This window comes from Acinonyx jubatus, chromosome A3 (assembly GCF_027475565.1).
Source record: "Acinonyx jubatus isolate Ajub_Pintada_27869175 chromosome A3, VMU_Ajub_asm_v1.0, whole genome shotgun sequence".
In the NCBI taxonomy this organism is placed as follows: domain Eukaryota; kingdom Metazoa; phylum Chordata; class Mammalia; order Carnivora; family Felidae; genus Acinonyx; species Acinonyx jubatus.
This window is the reverse complement of record NC_069388.1, coordinates 65,700,401-65,722,709: the sequence shown is the minus strand read 5'-3', so window position 1 is coordinate 65,722,709 and position 22,309 is coordinate 65,700,401. Positions and strand designations below refer to the sequence as shown.

General features: G+C 50.7%; 1 protein-coding gene across 1 annotated transcript in view; it reads left to right on the top strand.

The window, feature by feature from the left end:
- Positions 1 to 2,458: 2,458 nt before the first annotated feature.
- Positions 2,459 to 22,309, top strand: part of KCNK12 (potassium two pore domain channel subfamily K member 12) — a 52,432-nt gene continuing 32,581 nt past the window's right edge. The window contains exon 1 of the mRNA XM_027072509.2: positions 2,459 to 3,490. Within this exon, the coding sequence (XP_026928310.1) occupies positions 3,100 to 3,490 (391 nt within the window). The 5' untranslated portion in view covers positions 2,459 to 3,099. The remainder of the gene's footprint in view (positions 3,491 to 22,309) is intronic.

Sequence of the window (22,309 nt, the reverse complement as noted above, 5' to 3'; positions counted from 1 at the left end):
TGCAGGCAAGATGGAGCTAAAAAGGGAGACATCTCAGATAGCAAGTCTTCATCCCTAGGAGGCTCTTGCAGTAATTCAGGGCCAAGGTGAAGGCTTTGAGGATAGCCAGCTGGAAATCAGTGGCTTAAATATTGATTCAGTGGGCAAAGTGGCATTCATCATGGGGCTGGTCCCTCAAAGGACCCGTGCCTATGTGCAGGGAACTCATCATTTTCCTATTATATAAATTGATTAGATCATTCAGAGCTGAGACTGATGCCAGGGGTTTGCTGCTAATCAAGCTAGAATAACAAGCTGGAGGACAAGGCAGGCCCTTTGCCAACTGGGCAAGGAGCTGGTCCAGAGGCACAGAACACTGCAGCAAAGCACTCTGTCCCTGCCCTGGGATTCTGGGCAAAGAAAGGCCCTGAGGTCTGGCAATGCCCTTCAGCTGCCTCTAGAGGCTTCTAGGGCCGACTCCTGGAATGATACTTCTCAGGGCGTCTGTCAGATACTTCGGTCAAGTGGAACCCAGCCCTGAAGGCCTATGGCTGGGCTGTCCCCCCTGCCTTCAGGAATTTGTAGAGATGGGAGTATCATAGGGAAGACAGAACAAGTTGGGGCAACACCAGTGGAGAGCCCAAGGGAGGCAAAGCCTTGGAAAAAGAGTAATTGAAGGGCATTTTGCAAATAAAGCAATAGTCTGCGAAGGCAATAATCCGTGTTTGCTTAAGTCTCCCACTATGAGATTCTCCCCTTCACGCAAAGATTCCCCTGCCCCTTTCTAATAAGATCATCGCAAAACATGACACGTGCCACCCACAGCCAGAAAGCCTAATTCTGACTATGGTGATGGATCCTCTTCTCATCTGTCCCTCCCTAACACGGAGGGGAGTGCAGTTGGCTCCATCTACAAACTGGAACAGCATTTCTAGGAAGATCCAAGTCTCCAAAGTGCCTGGTTTAAGCAAATCAACATCCCAAGTCAGATGCCTTTTAGCTTTCTGCCAGCTTTCCTGCTCCCCACCCACCTCCAGTCTCCATGTGGGGGCATGGGGTCAGAGGTACTTGGTTTCTAAGCAGGGGAATGCTCAGTGAGTGGACTGAGGCTCCTTCAGGAACCACTTTGAGCACCCGGACCCTGAGGGGTCGGACGATGCTGCCACCACTTTTGGTCGACCTTAGCTCAGTGTTTTCTACTGTGGAAGCCAGATAGCTTGGGAAATGGGGTGGGGAAACAGTTCTGCATTTTGCCCCAGTTCACCCACCTAGGGTATTTAAATACAGTTACCATCATTGTTTTTATTTTCTGTATCTGCGTGGATTCATCATCGTCATCGGAAGGGGGCAGAGAAGGGGCTGGCTGCCTGAATAAGGTGGTGTTTCGTCCGTACCGAAGGTGTTCCTCACCACAGAACTTTGTGAGCCAGGCCAAACCCGGACTGTGTTCGCGGAGAAGCTCCCGCGGTAGCGCGGAGCACCTGCTGTTTCCCGGGCGCGGCGGGACCAGGGGACGACGATTCCCCGCCCCCGCCACACTCAAAAGCACACCCTTTCCCCGCCCCCCACGCCGGCCTCCTGAGAGCCCTCTAGTGAGCTTCCTCTACCCTTCTACCCACCCCACCGCAGCCAGGTTCCTATCCAGACTCCCCGATCCTGGGCTAGAGGGGTAAGGGGGCTGGGTGGCAAAAGAAGACCCAGCAGCAAGGTGGGTTTGGACGCCTCCTCCTCCTCCGGTGGCACCTCGATCCCCTGACTCCTCCCCTGTCTCTGTTCCGCAGCGTCCTCGCCCTGTCAGCACTCTGCTTCAGCAACTGTACCTGCCGCTGACTGGGGGAACACAGGAGAAGGAGAAAGGGAAACAGGGTTTGGGGAGCACCGCGCAGCAGGATGACGGGCCTCGCCCCGCGCTGCGGGCCCCGGCAGCCCTAGAGCCGCCCGCCCCCCGGCTGCCGCACCGATGCGCTGTCCGCGGTGCTGACGCCGGCCGCCTGCTATGTTGGGAAGGGGAGGAGACTCCCTCACTCCCGGGTCTCCAAGAGCCGAGTGACCCCACCCCCATTCCTTCCCAGGCGGGATCATTTCTGCAAAGGAACCCTCTGAGACCTAGCGCTGCGGAAGGATCCAGGAAGAAGAGGGAACTTAAACTTCGGTTGCAGCCCAAGAACCGGGTGTCGGGGGATTCGCGTTGTGTGGCCCCCAACGCCCTGCGACCTCAGGGCACCACCAAGTTGAGCAAAGTTTGGCGGCAGCTTGGAGATAAGAAAGGGATTCCGAAGCCGAAGCTCAGGGAGGGGACGGACGGGGTTCCCCGACAGGGTGGTAGCCAGCACCGCAGTCCGGACACCTGCTTCGGTGCCCCGCATTTAATGCCGCCGGAACGACTGGGAGGCGTCGCAGCAGCCCAACTCCCCACCCCTTCCCTCCCATCCTTATCTCCCCCCCCCCCCCCCCGCCTTCAACACCCCGCCCCGGGCGCCGGTGACTCCGCCTCTCCGTGCCGGGCGGCTCTCCGGCTGGAGCTGGAAAGGGAGCGCTTCCCGGGACTCGGCTCGGTTCTGAGGCTCCGAAGCCGACGCCGCCGGCTCAGGCCCGGGGGTGGGAGCTGGACTGCCGGTGCAGCCTGAGCCTGGGAGCCGCCAAGCAGGGAACGCCTCATGGGACGACCCCAGGGGCTCTCTTCGTGCCCTGCTGCGGCGTCCCAGTCTTAGGCTCCCGGGTTCCTCAGCCCGCCCCGCCCGCAGCCCGCGGCCTGTCTGGAGAAGAGTATGAGGCCCGGGGCCCCGCGGACGCCGGCCACAGGGCGGCAGGGGCCTAGCTTCAGACCCCCGCGCCCGAGGGTGGCTGGTGAGGAGCCGCGGGAGCCGGCGAGGCGTCGGGGCGCGGAGAGGAGCGTCCCAGCCCGGGAACCTCAAGGGCCGCGGGACCCGTGTGCGGCCTGAGTGCCAAGGAGGAGGCGGAGGCGAGGCGCCCCGCCGTCCGGGCTCTGGGAGAAGCGGCAAGGGGCTCCGCGGCGGCCCCCGACCCCTGGCCACCATCCTCACGCTTCTGCTCCCGCGGGGGGGATGTCGCGGCCCGGGCCCCGAGCGCCGCCCCGGCCCTGGGGCTGAGCTCCGGACCATGTCCTCCCGCAGCCCCCGGCCCCCGCCCCGCCGCTGCCGCCGCCGCCTGCCGCGCCCCTCCTGCTGCTGCTGCTGCTGCCGACGCTCGCACCTCAACGAGGACACGGGTCGCTTCGTGCTGCTGGCGGCGCTCATCGGCCTCTACCTGGTGGCGGGCGCCACAGTCTTCTCGGCGCTCGAGAGCCCGGGCGAGGCGGAGGCGCGGGCGCGCTGGGGCGCCACGCTGCGCAACTTCAGCGCGGCGCACGGCGTGGCGGAGCCAGAGCTGCGCGCCTTCCTCCGGCACTACGAGGCCGCGCTGGCTGCCGGCGTCCGAGCAGACGCGCTGCGCCCGCGCTGGGACTTCCCTGGCGCCTTCTACTTCGTGGGCACAGTGGTATCCACCATAGGTGAGCAGCGCGCCCCGCGCGCGTCTTTCCTCTCCGCGCCTTTCACCTGCCACCCTTTCTACCGCTCGGCGGCTGGTCCGCGTCCCTCGGCTTCCCCCTTCCCTTCTAATGCCCCACTGCCTAGTTTCGTCTTGCCCTCACCCCTCCGCCGGTCCCCCTCCCCCTGACCCTTCTCTTTCTTAACTGGCTTTCGGCGCGGTAAGTGGCCTGGGAGACCCATCTCTGGCGCTCACCCAGCGTTGACTCGCCAGGCAGTACGGCCCAATGGGGAGAACCCTCACCCAGCCACTGGGCTGACCCGCGGCCGCCCGCGCGCTCTAGCGCTTCCCAGCTCCGTAACTTGACCTCTGTGCGCCTCAGTTTTCTCCTCTAAAAGGACTTGTGAGAATAAGCGTCTAGGGCCTTCTATTTCCTTCTATTTCTCACGCCCCCTGGGTCTGTTTCCTCATGCAGATGATTTGGGAAGCCCCCTTTCCCTCCACTCACCACGTTTTTATCTTTTTTTTTTTTATCTCTCTTTTCTTTCTTCTTTTCCACATGTTTTTCTTCAGCATCCTCTAGCCCTTTACCCTGGGGAGAACGAACACTTTCCTTGATCTCCTTCCCACCCGCTACTCCTACAGTCTACACCTCCCCCTCCACCAAAGAAAAGCTCTGAGGCCAGGATTTCAGCGCTCTTATTCCGCCCGCCTTCCCACTTGGATTTTCTCCCCCTTCTCCTTCCACCCGCTTCCCAGCTTCTCCTCCAATTTCTTGACCTCTCTCGTTACCTTGCCATCTTTTCCAACCAATAGTGGCACCAAGGGGTAACCGGATGGGGTGGGGAGGGGGCAGTTTCTCCATACTTTTTATCATTCCTTCTTATGTTTGGTATAAACAGTTCACGGTTTCAGAACCACACAAAATATGATGTGTAAATACTCTTTCAAGCCCCCCACTTCTACTTTCACACCCCCACCCCCATCCCACCAGCCTCTCCTGTAGAGATCTTGGAGCCACTGGCTGCTCAGCACTACACCCCTTCCTTCTTTTTTCTTCTCCTGTCACCCACTTTCCCCATCCCCCCTTTCTGAGGATGCTGGGTGTCATGTGAAACAGACCTCCTCCTCAGTTACTACAGAGTGCAGAATAAATACAGGATTGCCACTTCGGTGAGATTTTGTGTGTGTGTGCTGTCCGATCCTGCTTTGAGCTCCAGGGTGGGAGAGGGCATTTGGCTGGCCATATCACTAGTCACCCCAAGGCACTATCTCCTGGTGGTAGTTTTGGAGGAGAGAGCTGGTTTCACTGGGTTGAGAAGTGAGGGATTGCATAGACACAACTTCCATGGGTAGGCTCTGGGCTGGTTTTGTATGCCAGCTCAGAGGTGGGCATAGACCAACTGGCCAGTGTAAGCCATCACAGATGGCTGCTGGGAGGCAGAGAAAGACTTCATCCATGTGCAGGATATGAGCAGCTTAGAGATGTCTCTCTGAGTGTATATGTATAGTCTACGAAAGGGCTTCCTTTCCTTCAATGATTTTTCATGTGTCATGCTTCATCTGATTATTTTAAATAGAAATGGCAAATATGGCCCAAGCCCAAAGCACACACAAATTTGGTAAAAATACCTTTTAAAAGCTATATCATGTTGTTATGGTGATTGAAGATATAAAATGACCCCCCTCAAAAAAATCCCCTTGTAAGAGCTGCATCAAGTTGCTATAGCAACTAGAGTTTTTTTTTTTAAGTGCTTTAAAAGTACTAAGGATGCTTAGTCCTAGAGGATGACATCATGCACTCATAGCTCATTACTGATTTGTGCTCTTCCTCTTGGAAACACACCCTTTTGCTTTCTTCCACCTAGAGGCATACCTGTGCACATATTGGATGGCCGCAGCATTTCTCTCCCGGTTACATGCTCTGGCTTCAGCTTCCTAATGGAACGTACACGCTAAAGGGAGAGGTGTTAGCAGTGTCCTCTTCCCCTACAGGGAGTGAGTCCATCCAGATGGGGCCCCATGCCAGTGACCTGTTGGTCTCTGTGCCTCTCGGATGAGCACCCATCAATTTCTTCATGCACTGCCCAGCCACAGCTTCTAAAGCTTCTCTCAGTCCTTGCACGAAATCAAGTCTGTGTGTTGGCAAATTGTTCCAAGCCCCAGCCTTTAAGCTACTGGCAGGAGTGGCTGTTCTTTAGTCAAGCAGAAAGGAACTATGTTCTCTTTCTTGATTTGTGTTTTCAGATGTAGGCAAGCAGTGTAGGAGGGCTACAGTGAAGCATGTGGCTGTGTTACGAATGACCCAGCACATTGTTTCCAAAATTTGCTGCACGGAGACATTCATCTCTCAGGGGAGCTACACTCAGGGACAGGAACTAGCCTGTGGACAACTTAGCATTGAACTAGACCTTTGCAGGGATGCCAAGACAGCTACACGAGTAGCAGGATCCACATGCTGCCATGGCCTGGAGCACTGGTTCAAACTGGTCACTTCTGTCAGATAAGTTCTGCTGAATCCCAAAGTAGCATGGTTGTCATTTTAGCCTTCTCTTGCAAAATATACTTAGATGGGATGTAAGTAAAGGTCTACATACATCAGTTTCTCTTCTGCTTACATCATTTCTTTCCCTTAAATGCCCTGAGTCTTCAGAGACAATTATTATTAGTATTGGTGCTTTTGTGGATTTAGCAGCTCAGGAAGCCACAGCTTGGTCCAAAATGGGCAGTCAGGATTCTCTGCCTGCCACTCATCCAGTGAAGAGGAAAATTAGCATGCACTCCGTTTTCTCTGATCAGTGGATATCATGGTATAGATGGTCCATGCAACGGTGGGCATTCCTCTTTGGTGGTGCATGGACCCTGCTAAACGATTCATCTAGATGTTCGTATGGACAAATCTTCCTTTATTTATTCTATAAATATTGATGTATTGTGTATGTCAGGCCCGGTGCTACGTTTTGAAAAGTTAAAGTTTATTCTATAAGACACAGGTTAAAGCATATTCCACAGGAGATGGATCATAGTATTTATGGGCAACATATCCTGGCTATTTTCACTAAAGATGATTAGAACAAGGGGGAGACCTTTAGTCCAGTCCCGTGTGGTGCAAAGTTCTAAGGGAATTGTCTCAGGTCACAGTTAATTATATGTTCAACTGGATCGAGAATCCATGTTGTGCAGTGTTTGGTCTACCAGTTTCATGCATATAAGTGGCGGACACCTTCTTGTTTGAGACTGAAGTATTTAATAATGGGTGTGTGGGGGATGGTCTGACATCAGGGCAGGGCTGGGCAGGAGAACTGGTCTGTTGGTCAGGCCAAGAACTGATTAAGTCCAGAGAACACTTGAAGGATCAAACATATGTTAGAGGTCAGACAGATGAGAAGCATCTGGCAGGTCTAAGACAGCTGGGAAGGCAAGAGCCAATACCAAGAAGGTCAGAGACAGGTACTAACAAGTAGGAGACCTTCTGGTGTTTATCAGAATGGTACAGAGATGGAAACCACTTGCTTTCTGCCTTCTTTTGCCCCAGTGTGTGTGTGTGTGTGTGTGTGTGTGTGTGTGTGTGTGTGTGTACGCACGCACACACACACACACACACACACACATAGGGAAAGGGAAGAAGGGGCAGGGATGGGCCTTCAGCTAGAGGGAGACACACATGTGGCTGTATTTAGGGTTAGATGGAACACCATGATAACATGGAATATTTGTCTGGACATTTGGCTTGAACAGGGCCCCATACCAGAGCTAGGTAGTTTGCAGTGGTATAGACACATGTGTGCCCACATGGTACAGATCCAGTGGGAAAATTTGCCAGTGATTGTTCAGCAGTAGTTGAGGCTGTATAGGAAGTCAGCCTGAAGAGCTCAAGCAAAATACAAATCCACTTTGTGGTCTAAATTATTCATATTGGTTGCTTACACTGAACTGAAACCCTGAGTAGTATTATTTCTTTCATTTATGCGATGTGACATATTCCTAAGGGGTTGAAATCAAGTTTGTTTTAATGTGAATGCATTCATTTATTCATTCCTCCATTTAACAAAATCCAAGACAAGTCTAGCTCATCGTAGATCCATGTGTGGCCTTTGGCAGATCATTATCTGCATCTCCTGTGATTACATGAACTCCTCCAGGTAAAGATGGCGGCTTGTGTTCTGTTCACACTAAACAATATTCTTGGAGGCAGTGCTCTAGCTCAAAGATATTCAAGCAATCCAAAGGGTATTAATCCATCGTTTCACATCCTAAAGGATGTTTTACTGGTTTACTTTGAAAAGATTAAAAGGAAACTCTCTACTGGGGTTTTAATTATGCAACTGCTGTCAGATTTACACATAGGGAAGAACATATTTAAAAGTCTTTCTCAAATGGCAGCTTGATATAAACAGAAATATTTTTGCTTCCTTTTATTAGGTTTGCTGGCAGCGTATTTGAGCTATAAAGTTAAAACCACGCCGCTCTAGACGGGATGGTGTAGGTATAAGAGAGTTGTCACTGTTGACACTGCATAATTTATCTTGCTACTTTCAGAATTAGGCACACTTAATTATTCAGCCGCGAGATTAGTAACAAGTCCTAACTTTTTTCCTCTTTTTTTCACATGGATTTTTAAAACTGTTTTCACTTCAAAGGAAACTAAGACATTATAAGACCGAAATGTCACCGCCACATTTACATTCGGTTTTCTTCTAACATGTATGTAATCCAACTGGAGGTGGTTCTGATCCCAGGAGGCAAATAACATTACCCAGAAGGAATGGAGCCCCTTTCCTCACTTATTTCCCCCATCAACTATTTTTTATTGAAAGATGGTGGTATGACAGCTTTGAAGGACCTTTAAGGAAACGCATTCTCATCCACACCCATCCGCAGCATCCAGCCCTGACCCCAGCACATGGTGGACACTCGATCATTACTTATTCAGTGAACAAGAGAGCAAATCACTCATAATACAACTGTAGTTCTCTGGCACACCTTTCATAGGGAAAAGAAAGAGAACTGATCTGTGCTAAGCTGCTTCCCTTTTGTTAACATTTTATCATCAGTGTTGTTTCTAGGTTTCCACATAGCCTTCACATGCTAATTTTAGTGGGTGCATAATATTCCATCTGGTTGATGTTCTATAATTTACTACCCCTATTGCTGGGAAGCCGGGTGGTTCCCTGTTTGGGGCTATTTTGAGTAATGCCACAGTGATCATCTTTATGCAGATGGCCTTTTCCTCCTGTAATATCTCCTTGGGTTGAATTCTCAGTGGTGAAATTGCTGAGTCAGTGGATACTGCTGTCTTCGTGGCTTCTGTGGCCAGCCCCTTCCAAGTGAGGGACTGTCTGGTCTCCCCCAAGCTAAGCCTATACCTCTCCATGGCCTGACAGAGACCAGTTATCCAGCTGCTTGTTCCATGGAAACAGGCCACAGACTGCCACTTAGTTTTCTCCAGGATTGCATTCAGTCCCTGGGGCTGAGCCGCCCCTTGAACAAGCCTGTGGCTTCAGCATTTTTAGCCTCCATTGCTTTAATGAGAATTGCTTCCTTTGGGAAGTTCCGGGTGAATGAAGAATGGCAGGAAAGAGGAACAGATGGGAATAGCTGCCAGGCCATCAAAGACTGAGAGAGAGGGGTACCTGGAGCCTCTTCCCTCCTGTCCCCTGCACTCCTGGGGACCGTCTCCCACCACTCCTGGGCCGAGCCAGCTGAAGGAGAGCATTCTTCCCCTCAGCCCTGACTGGGCCACAGCCTGGAATGGCCCAAATTGTGCCACAGGAGCAAAGATCTACCCCTCAGGGATCCCAGCTAGACACTACCATAAAAGTCTCCCAAGCATTTAGACCATTTTGCCAACAAAAGCCAACAAGCCTCCCATTATAGAAAACAGACAGTAGCAAAGCTGCTCTGATTGGAGCCCTGCCCGTCAGGCCTACTCTTGGATGCCATGCTCTCCCCAAAAGCTTCTCCGAGGACCCCCTAGAGCTCCTCCAAGACCCGCCTGAAGAGGGCTAATTTAGCCTTGTTCATTTCACGTAAGGTTCAGAGAGGGGGAGAGGTTCCCAAGGTCACACAGCGGGTCAGGGGAACATTTAGCTGTACCTCAGGGAGAAAAGGGAAGAGCTTATAGAAAGGAGAATAGGACATCTCAGGAGCAGCCAAGTCAGTCAGGTGCCTTCGAGGTGTCCTCCAGGGAGAAGCTCCTACTCCATCTGAAGGTGGTCTGTGTTTGAAGGTGGGGTGTGGTGCCCCCAGCCCTGTCATCTACAATGGGACTCTCCTTGCCCCTGTATGGCCGCCTCAGATTCAGAGGAGCTGAGAGACAGAGCAAAAAGCCACTGTGTTCCTGTGGTCACTCCTAGCCCGGGTCTTCCCCAGTCTTCTGACCCTCCCCTGGCTCCTGTCTAGTTCCACTCCCTTCCCCAGGGCCCAGGGCTGGGACAGGGGATGCCAGCCAGCAGACCGGAATGTGTGTGGGCTGAGGTGGGCACACTGGGCAGTCTCAAGCTCTGACTGCACTCAGGGGCAGGGGCGGGATATCTGTGTAGGGAAGAGTCGGGAGGTGGAGGGGCTTGAGGCTATGAGGACATAGGACTTTCCATGGGATTGAGAAGAGCCTTTCACAGTAGTAGGGGAGGTGCCAGGAGAGAGCAGAGAGAGAATCAAAACCCCCACGCCCTCAGCCCAAGCCAGCCCTTGGCTGCCACCCTTGCTGTGAGGCTCTGCCCCAGGGAGTTTTGTCCTGAATCTGCCATTCCCAGGCCCGCCTCCAATCTAGCTGTTCCTCACGGCACTCTAGGCTGCCTCTGCTAGCCATCAGTGGTGATGGGGGAGGATGCTCTGGATCCTGTCTGTGAGTGTCACCCCTTCCTTGGGCTTGGCAACCCCAGCTCAGGACTAAGCTCCCAGCTCAGTAGCAGTCAGCGGTGACTGGTGTACCTGTGTCCTTGAAGGATCGAGCTGTGGGGGACCTGCTCTGCTTCCCCTAGATCCCAGAGGACTCACCCCCAGGTGAGCCCAGGATGGAGATGCCAGAATTTTATAATTTCAGGTTTTACTGTGTCTGGATACAGTATTGTTGTGCTCACAGTAATACATAGTGCAGGGCAGGAAGGCAGAGTAGCACAGAGCAGTGCTTCTCAAACTATAAAGTACATGTGAATCTCTGGTTCTTGTCAACACGCAGGTGTCTGCCCAGTAGGTCTGGGGGAACCTGAGACTCTGCATTCCTCACGGGCTTTCAGTGACATCCATATCACTGGTCCCCAGGCTGCACCTCTACTAACCAGGGTGTAGAGAAGCAGCAGTGAATCAGGGGCTGGCAGCTGAGACCCACCTCTGCCACTCACTGGCCCTGTGGCTTTGGACAGGACACATCACCTCCCACTACCTCAGTTTCTCCATTCCTAAAAGGAGGGAGTCCCTGCAGTCCCTGGGGTCCCTTCCAGCTCTGACATTCTCACATCTAGGAAGGTGATTTGCTCCCATTCTCCCAGTGCAGTATAATGTGGACTAAACACAACAGCTATGCAGCCTGCCGGCTTGACTTCCGGTCCCCATTCTGCCACTTACAATCCATGGGCTCCTGGTGCGTAGATATACCTCTCCTCACCTGTGTTTCCTCTAGAAAGTGAGGATAACGATGGCTCCTGCCCCATGGAGTTACTTTAAGGACTGAGGGAGCTAGTCCGTGTGTGCAGTGCCTGGCAAGCCCTCAGGAACCATCAGCTGCCCAGAAGTGGCCCCATTGGCAAGTTGCCTCACTGCACAGGAGGGAAACTGAGGCAGTACTCACCCCCTGCAGCTCACCCACACACACCACCCTGGGCACAACCCTCTGGGTCCCAGCCACACCTGCAGCGTGGCATCTGCTGCCCTCTCATTGGCCACTGCCTCTGGGGTGTGTTGCTGTCCTGCACTGTTACATAACTGGCCTGGAAGGGTGCTTTTTAAAATGCATTTTATTTGGTTCCTCAACTAGAACGTCTTACTAATTCTTCACATGTGTGTGCTCTGGTAATCTTTTTAAAGAACCTATTTAGGGAATAATTGAATGGATGATTGAGTGGTGGGTTAGACCAGTGTCTCCTGGTGCTTCTCTGTTCTCCACTCTCAGAATGGAGCCCTGGTGGGCCAACTGCTGCCCGAACCCCTGGTTTCCCAGGTAGGCTAGGGCCTCTTGGCAGTGCTCGGGCTTAGGGGGAGGTGATGGAGCTGAGAGCAGCAGAGGCAGAGGTGGCTGAAGTCAGGCCCTGCCATGCTTCTCTGAGATGGGACTGCAGGGGGAGGCCACTGGAGGACAGCACTGCAGTGAGTAGCCACCCTATGGGCGGGAGCCAGGGTGTCGCTCCAGGTCCTCTTTACCCTGGGGCTACCTCAGTGCCCCTGATGGGCAGAGAAGCATTCCCAGTCAGAGGCCTCCTAGGGCAGGACAGGGGAGGCTGCAGGGGCTGCCAGCGTCTCCCCTCTCCAGACTCTACTGTGCCAGCACCCAGGGCCTCTGTTCTGGGGAGCAGGAGCGAGAGCTGAAGCCTTATCACTCTCGCTGGTGGTCTCCCCTTCATGTCATGCTTGCCGGTTTACCATGCTTTCACCGGAAAACATGTTTACTCAGGAACCTTTCAAAAACCCAAGGACAGCAAAGAGGAAGCTATTATCCCATTTCACAGATGAAGAAATAGGCTCAGGGAGGTTAAGCGACTTGCTTGGGGGTCACACAGCAAGTGTGTCATTGGCAGGATAGAAGATTCAGGACTCTTGACCACCCAGCATCCTCTCTGCTGCCCCTGAGCCCCTCATTACCACCGACAGGGAAGGATCACAGCCCGGTCTTCAGTCTGCTGGGAGGTGGGGGTGGAGGAGGAGAACATGAGGAGGTATCAGCAAGGGCTCAAGCACAATTTAAGGACTTGGATTTGGCTCTGCTGTGCTCCTCGCAAACCCAATGGTTTCAATGAACTGAGGGCTGCTTGCTTTCCATCGTTTACAACTGCTCCTCTCTGGGAGGGAGACTTCCGGGCAGATGAGAGAAGGTAGATAAGCATAGTGCTTTGTGCAGAGCTCACCAGAACTCTGGGAGCCTGTGTGGAAGGGAACTTTGTCCCAAGCTCCTGCTCAGAGAGGGGACCCCATGACTTGAGGGCCCTCAGCCTTGCACTTGGGCTAGCAGCAGTGGACACGGAGAGGTGAGGACAGAAAACCGAATAAGGACCAGAAAGAAGGTCCACACACCAGCCGGGAAAGTCTGGGGATGCAGCCAGCTCAGTTCCCAAGGGCCAGCTGGTTTATGAAAGGCTCTGCTCAAGGTCTTATCCTGGAGGCAAACGTGCCCAGATGTTAGGGGAGCACATGAAACCAAGGACCTGCCAATGCACCCCCCTCCTTAGCCACTCTTAACTTCTGGCCATCCCTCCCCTACTCCCCACCCCACTACACCCCAACCCTTCCCACTCACCCCCATCCCCAAACTATAGGTACTTTGAGCCTCCAGGCCATGGCTTTTGTTGTTCTCTTGACCTGCAATGCTCTTCCCTTTCTCTCCATTTTCTACCCAGTGAACTTGGTACTCAAAGCCCAACTCAAATGGGGCCACTAGAGCGAGACCTTCTATGAAGTCCCTCTTACTGGCCCCAGACTTGTGGCAACTATTTGTCTCTATGGCAGTTTCCCTGGAAATAATGCAAGCTATATCAAAACTGTCACAGGACCCAGCACATAGGTGTCAGAAATTATTCTCCCTTTCTCTTCTTCCAGGCTAGGAGCTCTGTCTTAGTGGGGCTTGTCACTGCTACAGTTAACAATAATAGGCATGCACTGAATGACTACTATAAAGTGGGCACTGTATCTGGAGACGGATGGAGATAATTAAAGCAAAGAGACCATTTCTGTAAATCATGAAGCATAATGCTTGGCACAAAATAGGTGATTAATCAACATTTGTTGAATGGATGGAATGAATGAATGAGTGTTAGTAACTGACAACCTTGGACTACTGGACATAGTAATAAAAACATTTTTCTTAAATGCAAAAAGCTGGGCCCAGGCTGGGCTCCAGGAATCTCCCCCCTCCTCCCTCTCCCTCCCCACTCTGGAGCCAGAGGCACTGGCTATTCCCTGGCCTCTCCGCTGGGCCATTGGTTTAACGATCTCTCAGCGGCTGGCAGGTGTGCAGCAAGCAGCCAGCTCACTCTAGCGGGGCTTCCCCTGGCTGACAGTGCTGTCTCTGTGGCTGAGTCACCTTGGTCCTTTCCTCCCCTGCCTGGGGCCCTACACGATGCTTAGCATGAAACCACACCAGACGATTCTGAGACTCAGCCCCTGTTGCCCCAGGAGTGGTAGCAAAAGTTCAGTCCTAAACGAAGGAGCCAGACTTCTGGTCCCAGCTCTCTCACCGACCCTGATTCCCCATATGGCCTGGCCTTGGCCACAGCCCCTGGTCCCCAGCCCTAAGGAGACCCTGTTAAATTCTAGCCCTCAGCCTAGCAGTGCTACCTTCTCCTTTTCCTGCCCAGGACACACCCCTTGGGAACCGGATATTGGTTCACAAATTGGACAGAAGTTTTCCCAGTAACTAAACACAATTGCACAAACTGGGAAAAACCATGCCCACCCACACAATCCAGCACCATCACAATGCCTCCAAAAATACTTGGGGAGCTTTTATTGGAATTGGGTGTCCCAGCTTTCTGGAAAGTTACAGTTGAGATAAACACAAACCCCAAATCGCACTGTGTGTGACTTCTTCCTAATCCTTTCCAAATGGCCACCATCTCATTCCCTGCTGCCAAGTGTTCTGAATTCGGAGCTCCTCACACCAGGGCCTGCCAGAAATGCTGCAGAGACAGCCTGGGCCGAGAGGGAAAGGAACACATAAAACTCTGCCCATGTTGGGCTGGTTGGCCTTTCTTAGGAGGGCAGGGTGCATTTTGGAGACCATGCAGTTTTTGATGCCCAGATTCTATGTTTAAATGGAAGGTGAGGAAGGAAAGGTGGCAGGTGAGCCAGTGCTGGGGGAGGTCTGGAAGCCCCAGGCAGCAGGCAGGGAAGAGAACCCTGCCTTTGTCAGCGCCAATGACGAGGAAGCGCAGGGCCCTATCCTGCCAGTGCCCAGTCCTGCCAGCACCCGTGTCTTCCGATCTCTGCTGTGCCTCCCATTGGCCAGCACAGGGCTTGGCACATGGGAGGGGCTCCAGGAATATCTGTGGGATGAATGGCTGTGTGCAAGATTCTCAAGTCTACCTAGGCACCAGTTTAAGAAAAAGTAAAATATGAAAATCAGATGACGATTCGCCTTGTAAAAAGAAAGCTTCAGTTTGCAGAGGGCTTTACCCCAGGGCTTCTAGAAGTAGACCCAGGCACTTCATTGTATTTAGAGTGAGGTGCAGCATGCAGCCAGTATGTCAGGAACCCAGCAGCTGCATTAAGTCCCTTTTCCTGCCATTACCACCTACACACGAGCCTCAAATTCCTGAAGCAGCACAGTCCTTGATGGCGAGGGACCGTGGTCAAACTAGTGAGCACACATCTGGCCCAGTGAGCATCTCAGAAGCAGGTGTGCCAAGAGCTGAAGTGCGTAGTGTGCCCTGTACCCACAGGGCAGCAGACTGGATTTCATGCCTGCCGTGCAGAAAGCGCCTTACAAAGCTCCCTGACACACACCGTTCAGCAGGCGGGTGGCTGTTCACGTCTCTGTTGTCAGACTGAGAAAATCTGCATCACCAGGAGACAACGTGAGGGTGACACAGTGGTCAGGGAGAGAGCGAGGGCTCTGGTCTGGGGTTTGAATTTCAGCTCTGCTGTTCACTAGCCAGTCACCAGGGCACGTCTCCTGCTCGCTCACTGAGGAGGTCTTGATCACTGCCTTCCTCTGCACCCCTCTCCCGTCTTCTGAGTGTGACCCATCGAAACCCAGGGCGCATGGCCCTCGGCCATCTCGTCTATAGAGATGCTCTTCTCTGTCCCACCCCACTCTACCTCTGTCTTTGCTATGACCAAGAACTGCACTACCTTCAAAGCTTTTGACTCCAAACATCTCTTCCTCTGACCACCTCCTTCTGTCATTCCAGCTCTCCTCCTCTATTGTCCCAGAACAATGATCCTGGGACCTCAGGACCTGCAGTGTCCTATTTCCTTAATTTTTTTTTAACATTTTATTTTTGAGAGACAGAGCATGAGTGGGGGAGGGGCAGAGAGATAGAGGGAGACACAGAATCAGAAGCAGGCTCCAGGCTCTGAGCTGTCAGCACAGAGCCTGACACAGGGCTCGAACTCACGAACTGCGAGATCATGACCTGAGCTGAAGTTGGACGCTTAACCAACTGAGCCACCCAGGCATCCCCTTTAATTTTTTTTTTAATGTTTATTTATTTTTGAAGGAGAGAGAGACAAAGTGTGAGTGGGGGAGGGGCAGAGAGAGAGGAAGACACAGAATACAAAGGAGGCTCCAGGCTCTGAGCTGTCAGCACAGATCCCGACACGGGGCTTGAACCCACAAACTGCGAGATCACAACCTGAGCTGAAGTTGGACACTCAATCAACTGAGCTTCCCAGGTGCCACCCCCCCCCCCCGCCCCTTACTTCTTTTCCAATCCAGTTTAGATTTATTCCTTCTGCAAGGACCCTTAACTTCCTTTCCCTGCTCTCCATGTGCTGTGCCCCTGTCTCCACTTGGCCACCATCAAAATGCCAGCTTTCCACCTATTCCTCACCTGCACCCAAGCAGCTGAATGTGGCTGGAGAAAACAGTGCCATCATGCTGGCCGATCTAACCTTCTGTCAGTGGCCCTGGGTACCAGGCCGGCCCTCCTACCACCTTCCTACGATGTCAGCTCACCGCTTATGTCCCTTCTTCCCACCTCCAGCCTCTCACACCCCTCACTCTGCTCACACTTCACTGAGAAAATAAAAGCCACCAGAGACTCTCTTATCCTCACAATGCCAAATCCATGCATCACATGGAACCGTTTGCCCTGTTATGACAGCACATGAATTGTCCACTTTTAAATGCCTGTTTCACTAGGTTCCATCCCCTCCAACTTGCTCAAAGATTCTGTTCCTACAATTCCCACTCCCATGCATTTGTCAAAGTGTCCTCGATTAGTAGGCAAACATGCTGCATTTTCTCCCTTTTTTTTTAACGTTTATTTATGTATTTTGAGAGACAGAGAGGGTGAGCAGGGGAGGGGCAGAGAGAGAGAGGGAGAGAAGGAGAATCCCAAGCAGGATTCTACACTGTCAGCACAGAGCCCGACGTGGGGCTCCAACTCATGAACCGTGAGATCATGACCTGAGCTGAAATCAAGAGTTGGACACTTAACTGCCTGAGCCACCCAGGCGCCCCTCTCCCTTCTTAGTAGACAACCCCCTTGACCCCTGCACTGTCCTCCAGCTACCTCATTTTTCTGCTCCCCTTCACAGGAAAACTTCTCAAAAGTGTAGCCAACCTCTCTCTTCCTCCCTTTCCTTCTCTTCTGGGTCCACATCAATCAAGAGGTTATCCCGCCTTTCCAGAGTCTGTACTTGCAAGATCCCCAGCAGCCTCCTTCTGCAAACCCAGTGATGGCTTCCCTGTTCTCAGCTTACTCAGCATCTTAGCAATAGTAGACATGGCTGACCACCCTCCTTCTTGAAATCCTCTTTTCTCTTGGCTTCTGGGACACCATGCTCTCCTTTAGCTTCACTGGCTGCCTTCCTCAGTTTCCTCTGCTGGATCCCCTCCTCTGGCTGGCCTTTCAGTGTTGGAGAGCCCCATGTTCAGTCCTCAGACCCCTCTCTCTGCTCTCTCTTCAGATAATCGCATTTCACCTGTAGGGGAGGAAAAATCTTTTTTCTCTACCCTCTTATATTCAGTTCCTGGGACCCTGCAAATTAAACTGGCAAAAGCCAGGTTAACAGGAGAAAGGGCTTATTATGTATGTATATGGAGGCCTTTTAAGGAAAGAATTGATACCCAAAGAAGCAGTTAGGCCAGGGTTTGATATACCAGCTTAATAAAGAGCTATAAATTGTGAAGCTGTAAATTATGAAGACAAAGAAAAAAGGGTTTAAGCTTCTAGGAGTGATAAATTGTAGGAAAGGGAAACTTAAACTTAAGTGTTATTTTAGTAAGGTTTGTAATGCAGATTCAATCTCCTGCAGCATCAGTGTGATGTGAGTGTCTCTGGTGATTAAGAGCTCTTTTCTTTCTGGTGCGGTTGAGGGAAGGGAAGACACCTTCACCAAGGAAAATTTATACCCTACATTTAGGCAGATAGGAGAAGGGTAGAGAGCTTTTCCTGTATCTGCTGTTTCTCTATTGCCATCAGCTCAAAATAATCCTCTGCCAAAGTTGCCTATTTTGGGTCTGCATACTCTCATCCCCTTGCATCCCATGCCCTTAAATCCTATCTATATGCTGATGACTTCCAGAAGAAATGCCCCAATCTTCCACACTAAGCTTCAAGACCACAGGTCCAAGTGCCTACTTAACATCTCCACATGGATGTCTAATTTGGTATGAAAACTTAAAAAGACCAAAAACAGAACTCTTAATTCTTGCCCCGTCTCCATCTTCCTTATCTGAATGTCACCAACATAAGGAGCTGTCCTGATTCCTCTTTCTCCCTAACTTCCCATATCCAATCCATCATCAAATCCTGTTAGTTCAGGCTGCAGAATATATGCTGATTCCATCTCCTTGTCCCCATACCTATCACTACTGATCCACTCTGACCACCATCACTACCATCTGTTGCTGGGGCAACGAAAGCAGTCTCCTAACCAACCCTTAGCTTCCTCTCTGCATCTTGACAACCTGTTCTCTACACAGCAAAGAGATCTTTCAAGGTATAAATTAGATCAAGTACTTGTCCAGTGTTCCACTTGAAACCTTTCAATGACTTTCCCTTGCAAGAAATCTGATTCCTTACTGTGACCTGCAAGGCCCTGTGGGTTCTGGCCCTCCTTCTCTCAGCCTCACTGGCATTCCTCTCCCCTTTGCTCATGTCACTATGCCCAAACTGGACTTATCAGACCTCAGGGTACTTGCACCTGCTGCTCCTGCTCCTTAGAGCAGGCTCCCTGAGTCTTAGCATGGCTGACTTCTCAACCACATTCAAGTCCCCATGATGAAAGCTAAAATGTCATCCCTTGAGGAGCCTTCCCTGACCACCCTGACTACCCCTACTCACCCCCGACCACTATCCGTCGCACTTCCTTATCTTATTTTTTAACTTTTTAAATGTTTATTTGAGACAGAGCAAGCAGTAGGGGAGGGGTGGAGAGAGGGGGAGAGAAAGAATCCCAAGCAGGCTCTGTCTGTGCTGACAGCATAGACAGAGCCCAATGTGGGGCTCAAACTCACAAACCTTGAAATTATGACCTGAGCCGAAATCAAGAGTCAGATGCTTAACCAACTGAGCCACCCAGGTGCCCCTTCCCTGTCTTATTAGAGCATGAACCACTTTCATAAATCATTGGGTTTGTGTATTTGTTTACTTGTTTGCTTGTTTGTTCCTGACCACCAGCCACTCCCTGCTCCTTGAGAGGAGGGTTCTCCTCTCTCTCACCCACAGTTATGCACCTGTTGCCAAGCATCTGGTATTTGTTGAACAGATGAATCAACTTCCATAGCTTCAGTTTTAACATCTATAAAATGGGAGTATAATAATGCCTCTCTCTCTGGTTGTTGGGAGGATTCTGTGAGGTAATGAATGTAGTACCTAGTCTGGTCCTGGCATTTAATAAGCACTCTAATAGAGCTAGTGTTTGTATTAATAAATAACTTGGCTGAGGTCACACAGTGAGTGGCAGAGCTGGACCGTGAGCTGAGGTTTCTGACCTCAGAGCCTTTGCTCACTCCACAGTGTCTGATGCTACTTCTCAGGCTGCAGGGTAGGGAGGCCTGGAGGAATAGCGTGTGACATCAGGACCAGCCTAGCCTTGGCATGTTAAGGAACAGTGACCTGATTTTGTAGGTTTAGATAATATCAGAGGGCCTTGAAAAGCTGGGCAGAAATGTTTAGACTTGGCGTGGGGAGCAATAAGGAGCCATTATGTGTTCTTGAGCAGGAGTGCAGTGTGATGATGAATGTTTTAGAGAAGGATTCTGACTGATTAGTCACTAGATAGCATGTCATTAAATCAGGCAATCTAGTCTGAATTGTCATTCTCTAGACTGCCTGGAAACAACCAGATAATTGTGAAGTACCTTGTTTTGGCTGTTCACCTCGAACACTTAAATCAGCCCACTACCAGCTGTCCCCTTCACTTTATGGGGAGCTTACATGTCTATATGGGTGGTAAATCCTTGAGGAGTAGGTACTTAGTTTGTATATTTAGCTCTGAACTGCAGTGTGATTCCAAACTCATTCAAAAGGATTGCCAATGTGTATTGTTTCTTCATGAGCTCTAAGTGGCTCATGATCTATGATAGTTATAATTTTATTTTATAGCTACTGGTACACACACATTGAACAAAGAGCTAGCAGAATTTGGCACATTAGACTTAATAGCTATATACAAATCTTTCCCACAATAATGTCTGCCTTGTAGGCATGCAGGGAAGACCCTCACATAATAGGCCAAGGGTCAATAAATGTTTGTTCATTTGTTTATATGTCATTCCAGGATGCTGAATATCTGTGTGCAGAGTGAATTGGGTGGAAGGGGCTAGGGATAGGGGCTGACAATCCTGAGGCCTTTGGAAAGGAACAGAAGAGAAGCTGAGAGAGAGAGATGTTTTCAGGAATGATATGGCAGGATCTAGTGATTGGCACTCAACATGACCCAACACAATCTCCACTAATCTTGGATTTTCTTGTTCTCTGTTCTTCCCATCCCTGTCATCAAGGCCACACATGAAGATCCAGGGAAGGGGGCTGAAAGTGATCTCTACAATACATCTAGAGCTGCTTGTGTATGTGTCTAGTAGTGGAGGGAAGGCAGTTAAGGATGCTCCAGCCACAAAGAAAGTGGGGAGTGAAGTCAGGCTGAGGCTGGAGGAGAAAGCCCGTCCTCCAAATCTGGGCTCAGCAGGGCAGCCCTCACCTCCCTGCTCAGAGATTGCAGAGGGCAGTCTCCTGTGCCCTGTGCTGAGAAAGGCACTAGGGAAGGGCGACAAGACTGCAACAGAGGTTGGTGTGTAGCAGTGACCTAAATTCATGGCGTTTTTGTTTCTAGGATCACCTTCATCTTCAAATAAATGTCTGATTTATTTTTTTCTAAATGTTTTTCTATAAAAATTCCTCTTCTTTTACAGCTGTTTGTGGCTGAAGGGCACCCCAGCTGCAGACTTGGAGCTGAGTACTCTGATTAATTCTATCCCAGTTCCTGACCCTGCCCCACTACCCAGGGCTGAGAAGGGAGGAAGGGGATGTTTCAGACCCTGCAGGGAGAGACCCAACTTTTCCGTGTAATATGATCAAGTGAGACACCATCTGCAAAGCCCTGGTCTTTTCCTCTTGTAATGTTTCCAGGGTTTCCCACCCCAAAATGGTGCCACTGTACTAAAATACCTGTCATTTAGAGCTCCTCCCAGCCCCTTTGAGGGAACCAAAATGTCTTTATGCATCGAGGAGTCAGGAACTGGAGAGTTCCAGAAAAACATGAGGTACGGATGCAGTGTGTATATGTGTATGAGTGATTGATTTCACATTCCTCATACAGCAGTGAACAGGTCGACAAAATCCCTACTGTATAGAACTAGCATTCTAGTTGGGGAAGACAGTCAATAAACAAGTAAGTGTCAGATGGTGATAAATGCTACAAAAAGAAAAAAAAGCAAGGTAAGAGACTAAAGAGTGTTGGAAATGGGGGTGCTATTTTTGATTGGGTGTTCTAAAAGGGTCTCTGATGATATGACCCTTGAGGAAAGACATTGAGTGAAGCAAGAGAGTGAGCTGTGAGGCTACCTGGAGGAAGATTATTCCAGCCATGGTTCTTAAGTACAAGTTGCATGCAGGAGTAGCAATGAGGCCAATGTGACTGGAATAGTGTTTGGAAGAGGGTCAGGTGGGAGAGTGTTAGAATGTGAAGTCAGAACAATAACCAAGGATTAGACCCATGCAGGGTGTATGGACCACAGCAAGGCCTTTGGACTTTACTGAGTGAAATGCAGAGCCAGTGGAGGTACTGAGAAGAGGAGTGAGATAAGCTTTGATTTTAAGATCACTCTACTGTTCAAGAAGAAAACTTTAGGGGAAGTTTAGAAGCAAGTATAGAAGCATGGAAACCAGTTAGGAGGTTTTTGAAATATTCCAGATGAGAGATGATGGTGACTTAGACCAGGTTTTAATGGCAGAGCCAGGGAGAAGTGATTAGGTCTTCCAGAATAGTGTTCAGAAAAGCTTTATTCACTGGGTATAGAAATCTAGGCTGAAGGGTTATTTGTTTCCTTCAGCCTTTTAAATATTATTTCCTTTTTTTTTTTTTTTTAAGAAGAGAGCATGAACAGGGGAGAGGGGCAGAAGGAGGGAGAGAATCTTAAGCAGACTCCATGCAGCACAGAGCCTGATGTGGGGCTCAATCCCAAGACCCTGGGCTCACGACCTGAGCTTAAATCAAGAGTTGGGCACTTAAATAACTGAGACAAGATTATTTCCTGGCTTGCATAGTCTCTGACAAGAAGTCTGTGATTTTTATCTTTGTTTATATGTAAGTAATGTGACTTTTATTCTTTGGCTGCTTTTAAGATTTCCCCTTCATCCCTGATTCTCAGCAATTTGATTTTGAAGTGCCTTGGCATAGTTCTCCTTGTGTTTATCCTACTTGGGTCTTAGTTGAACTTCCTGGATCCGTGTGTTTATAAATTTTACCAACTTTGGAAAATTTTTGACCATTATTTTTTCAAATATTCTTTTTGTCACCCCAG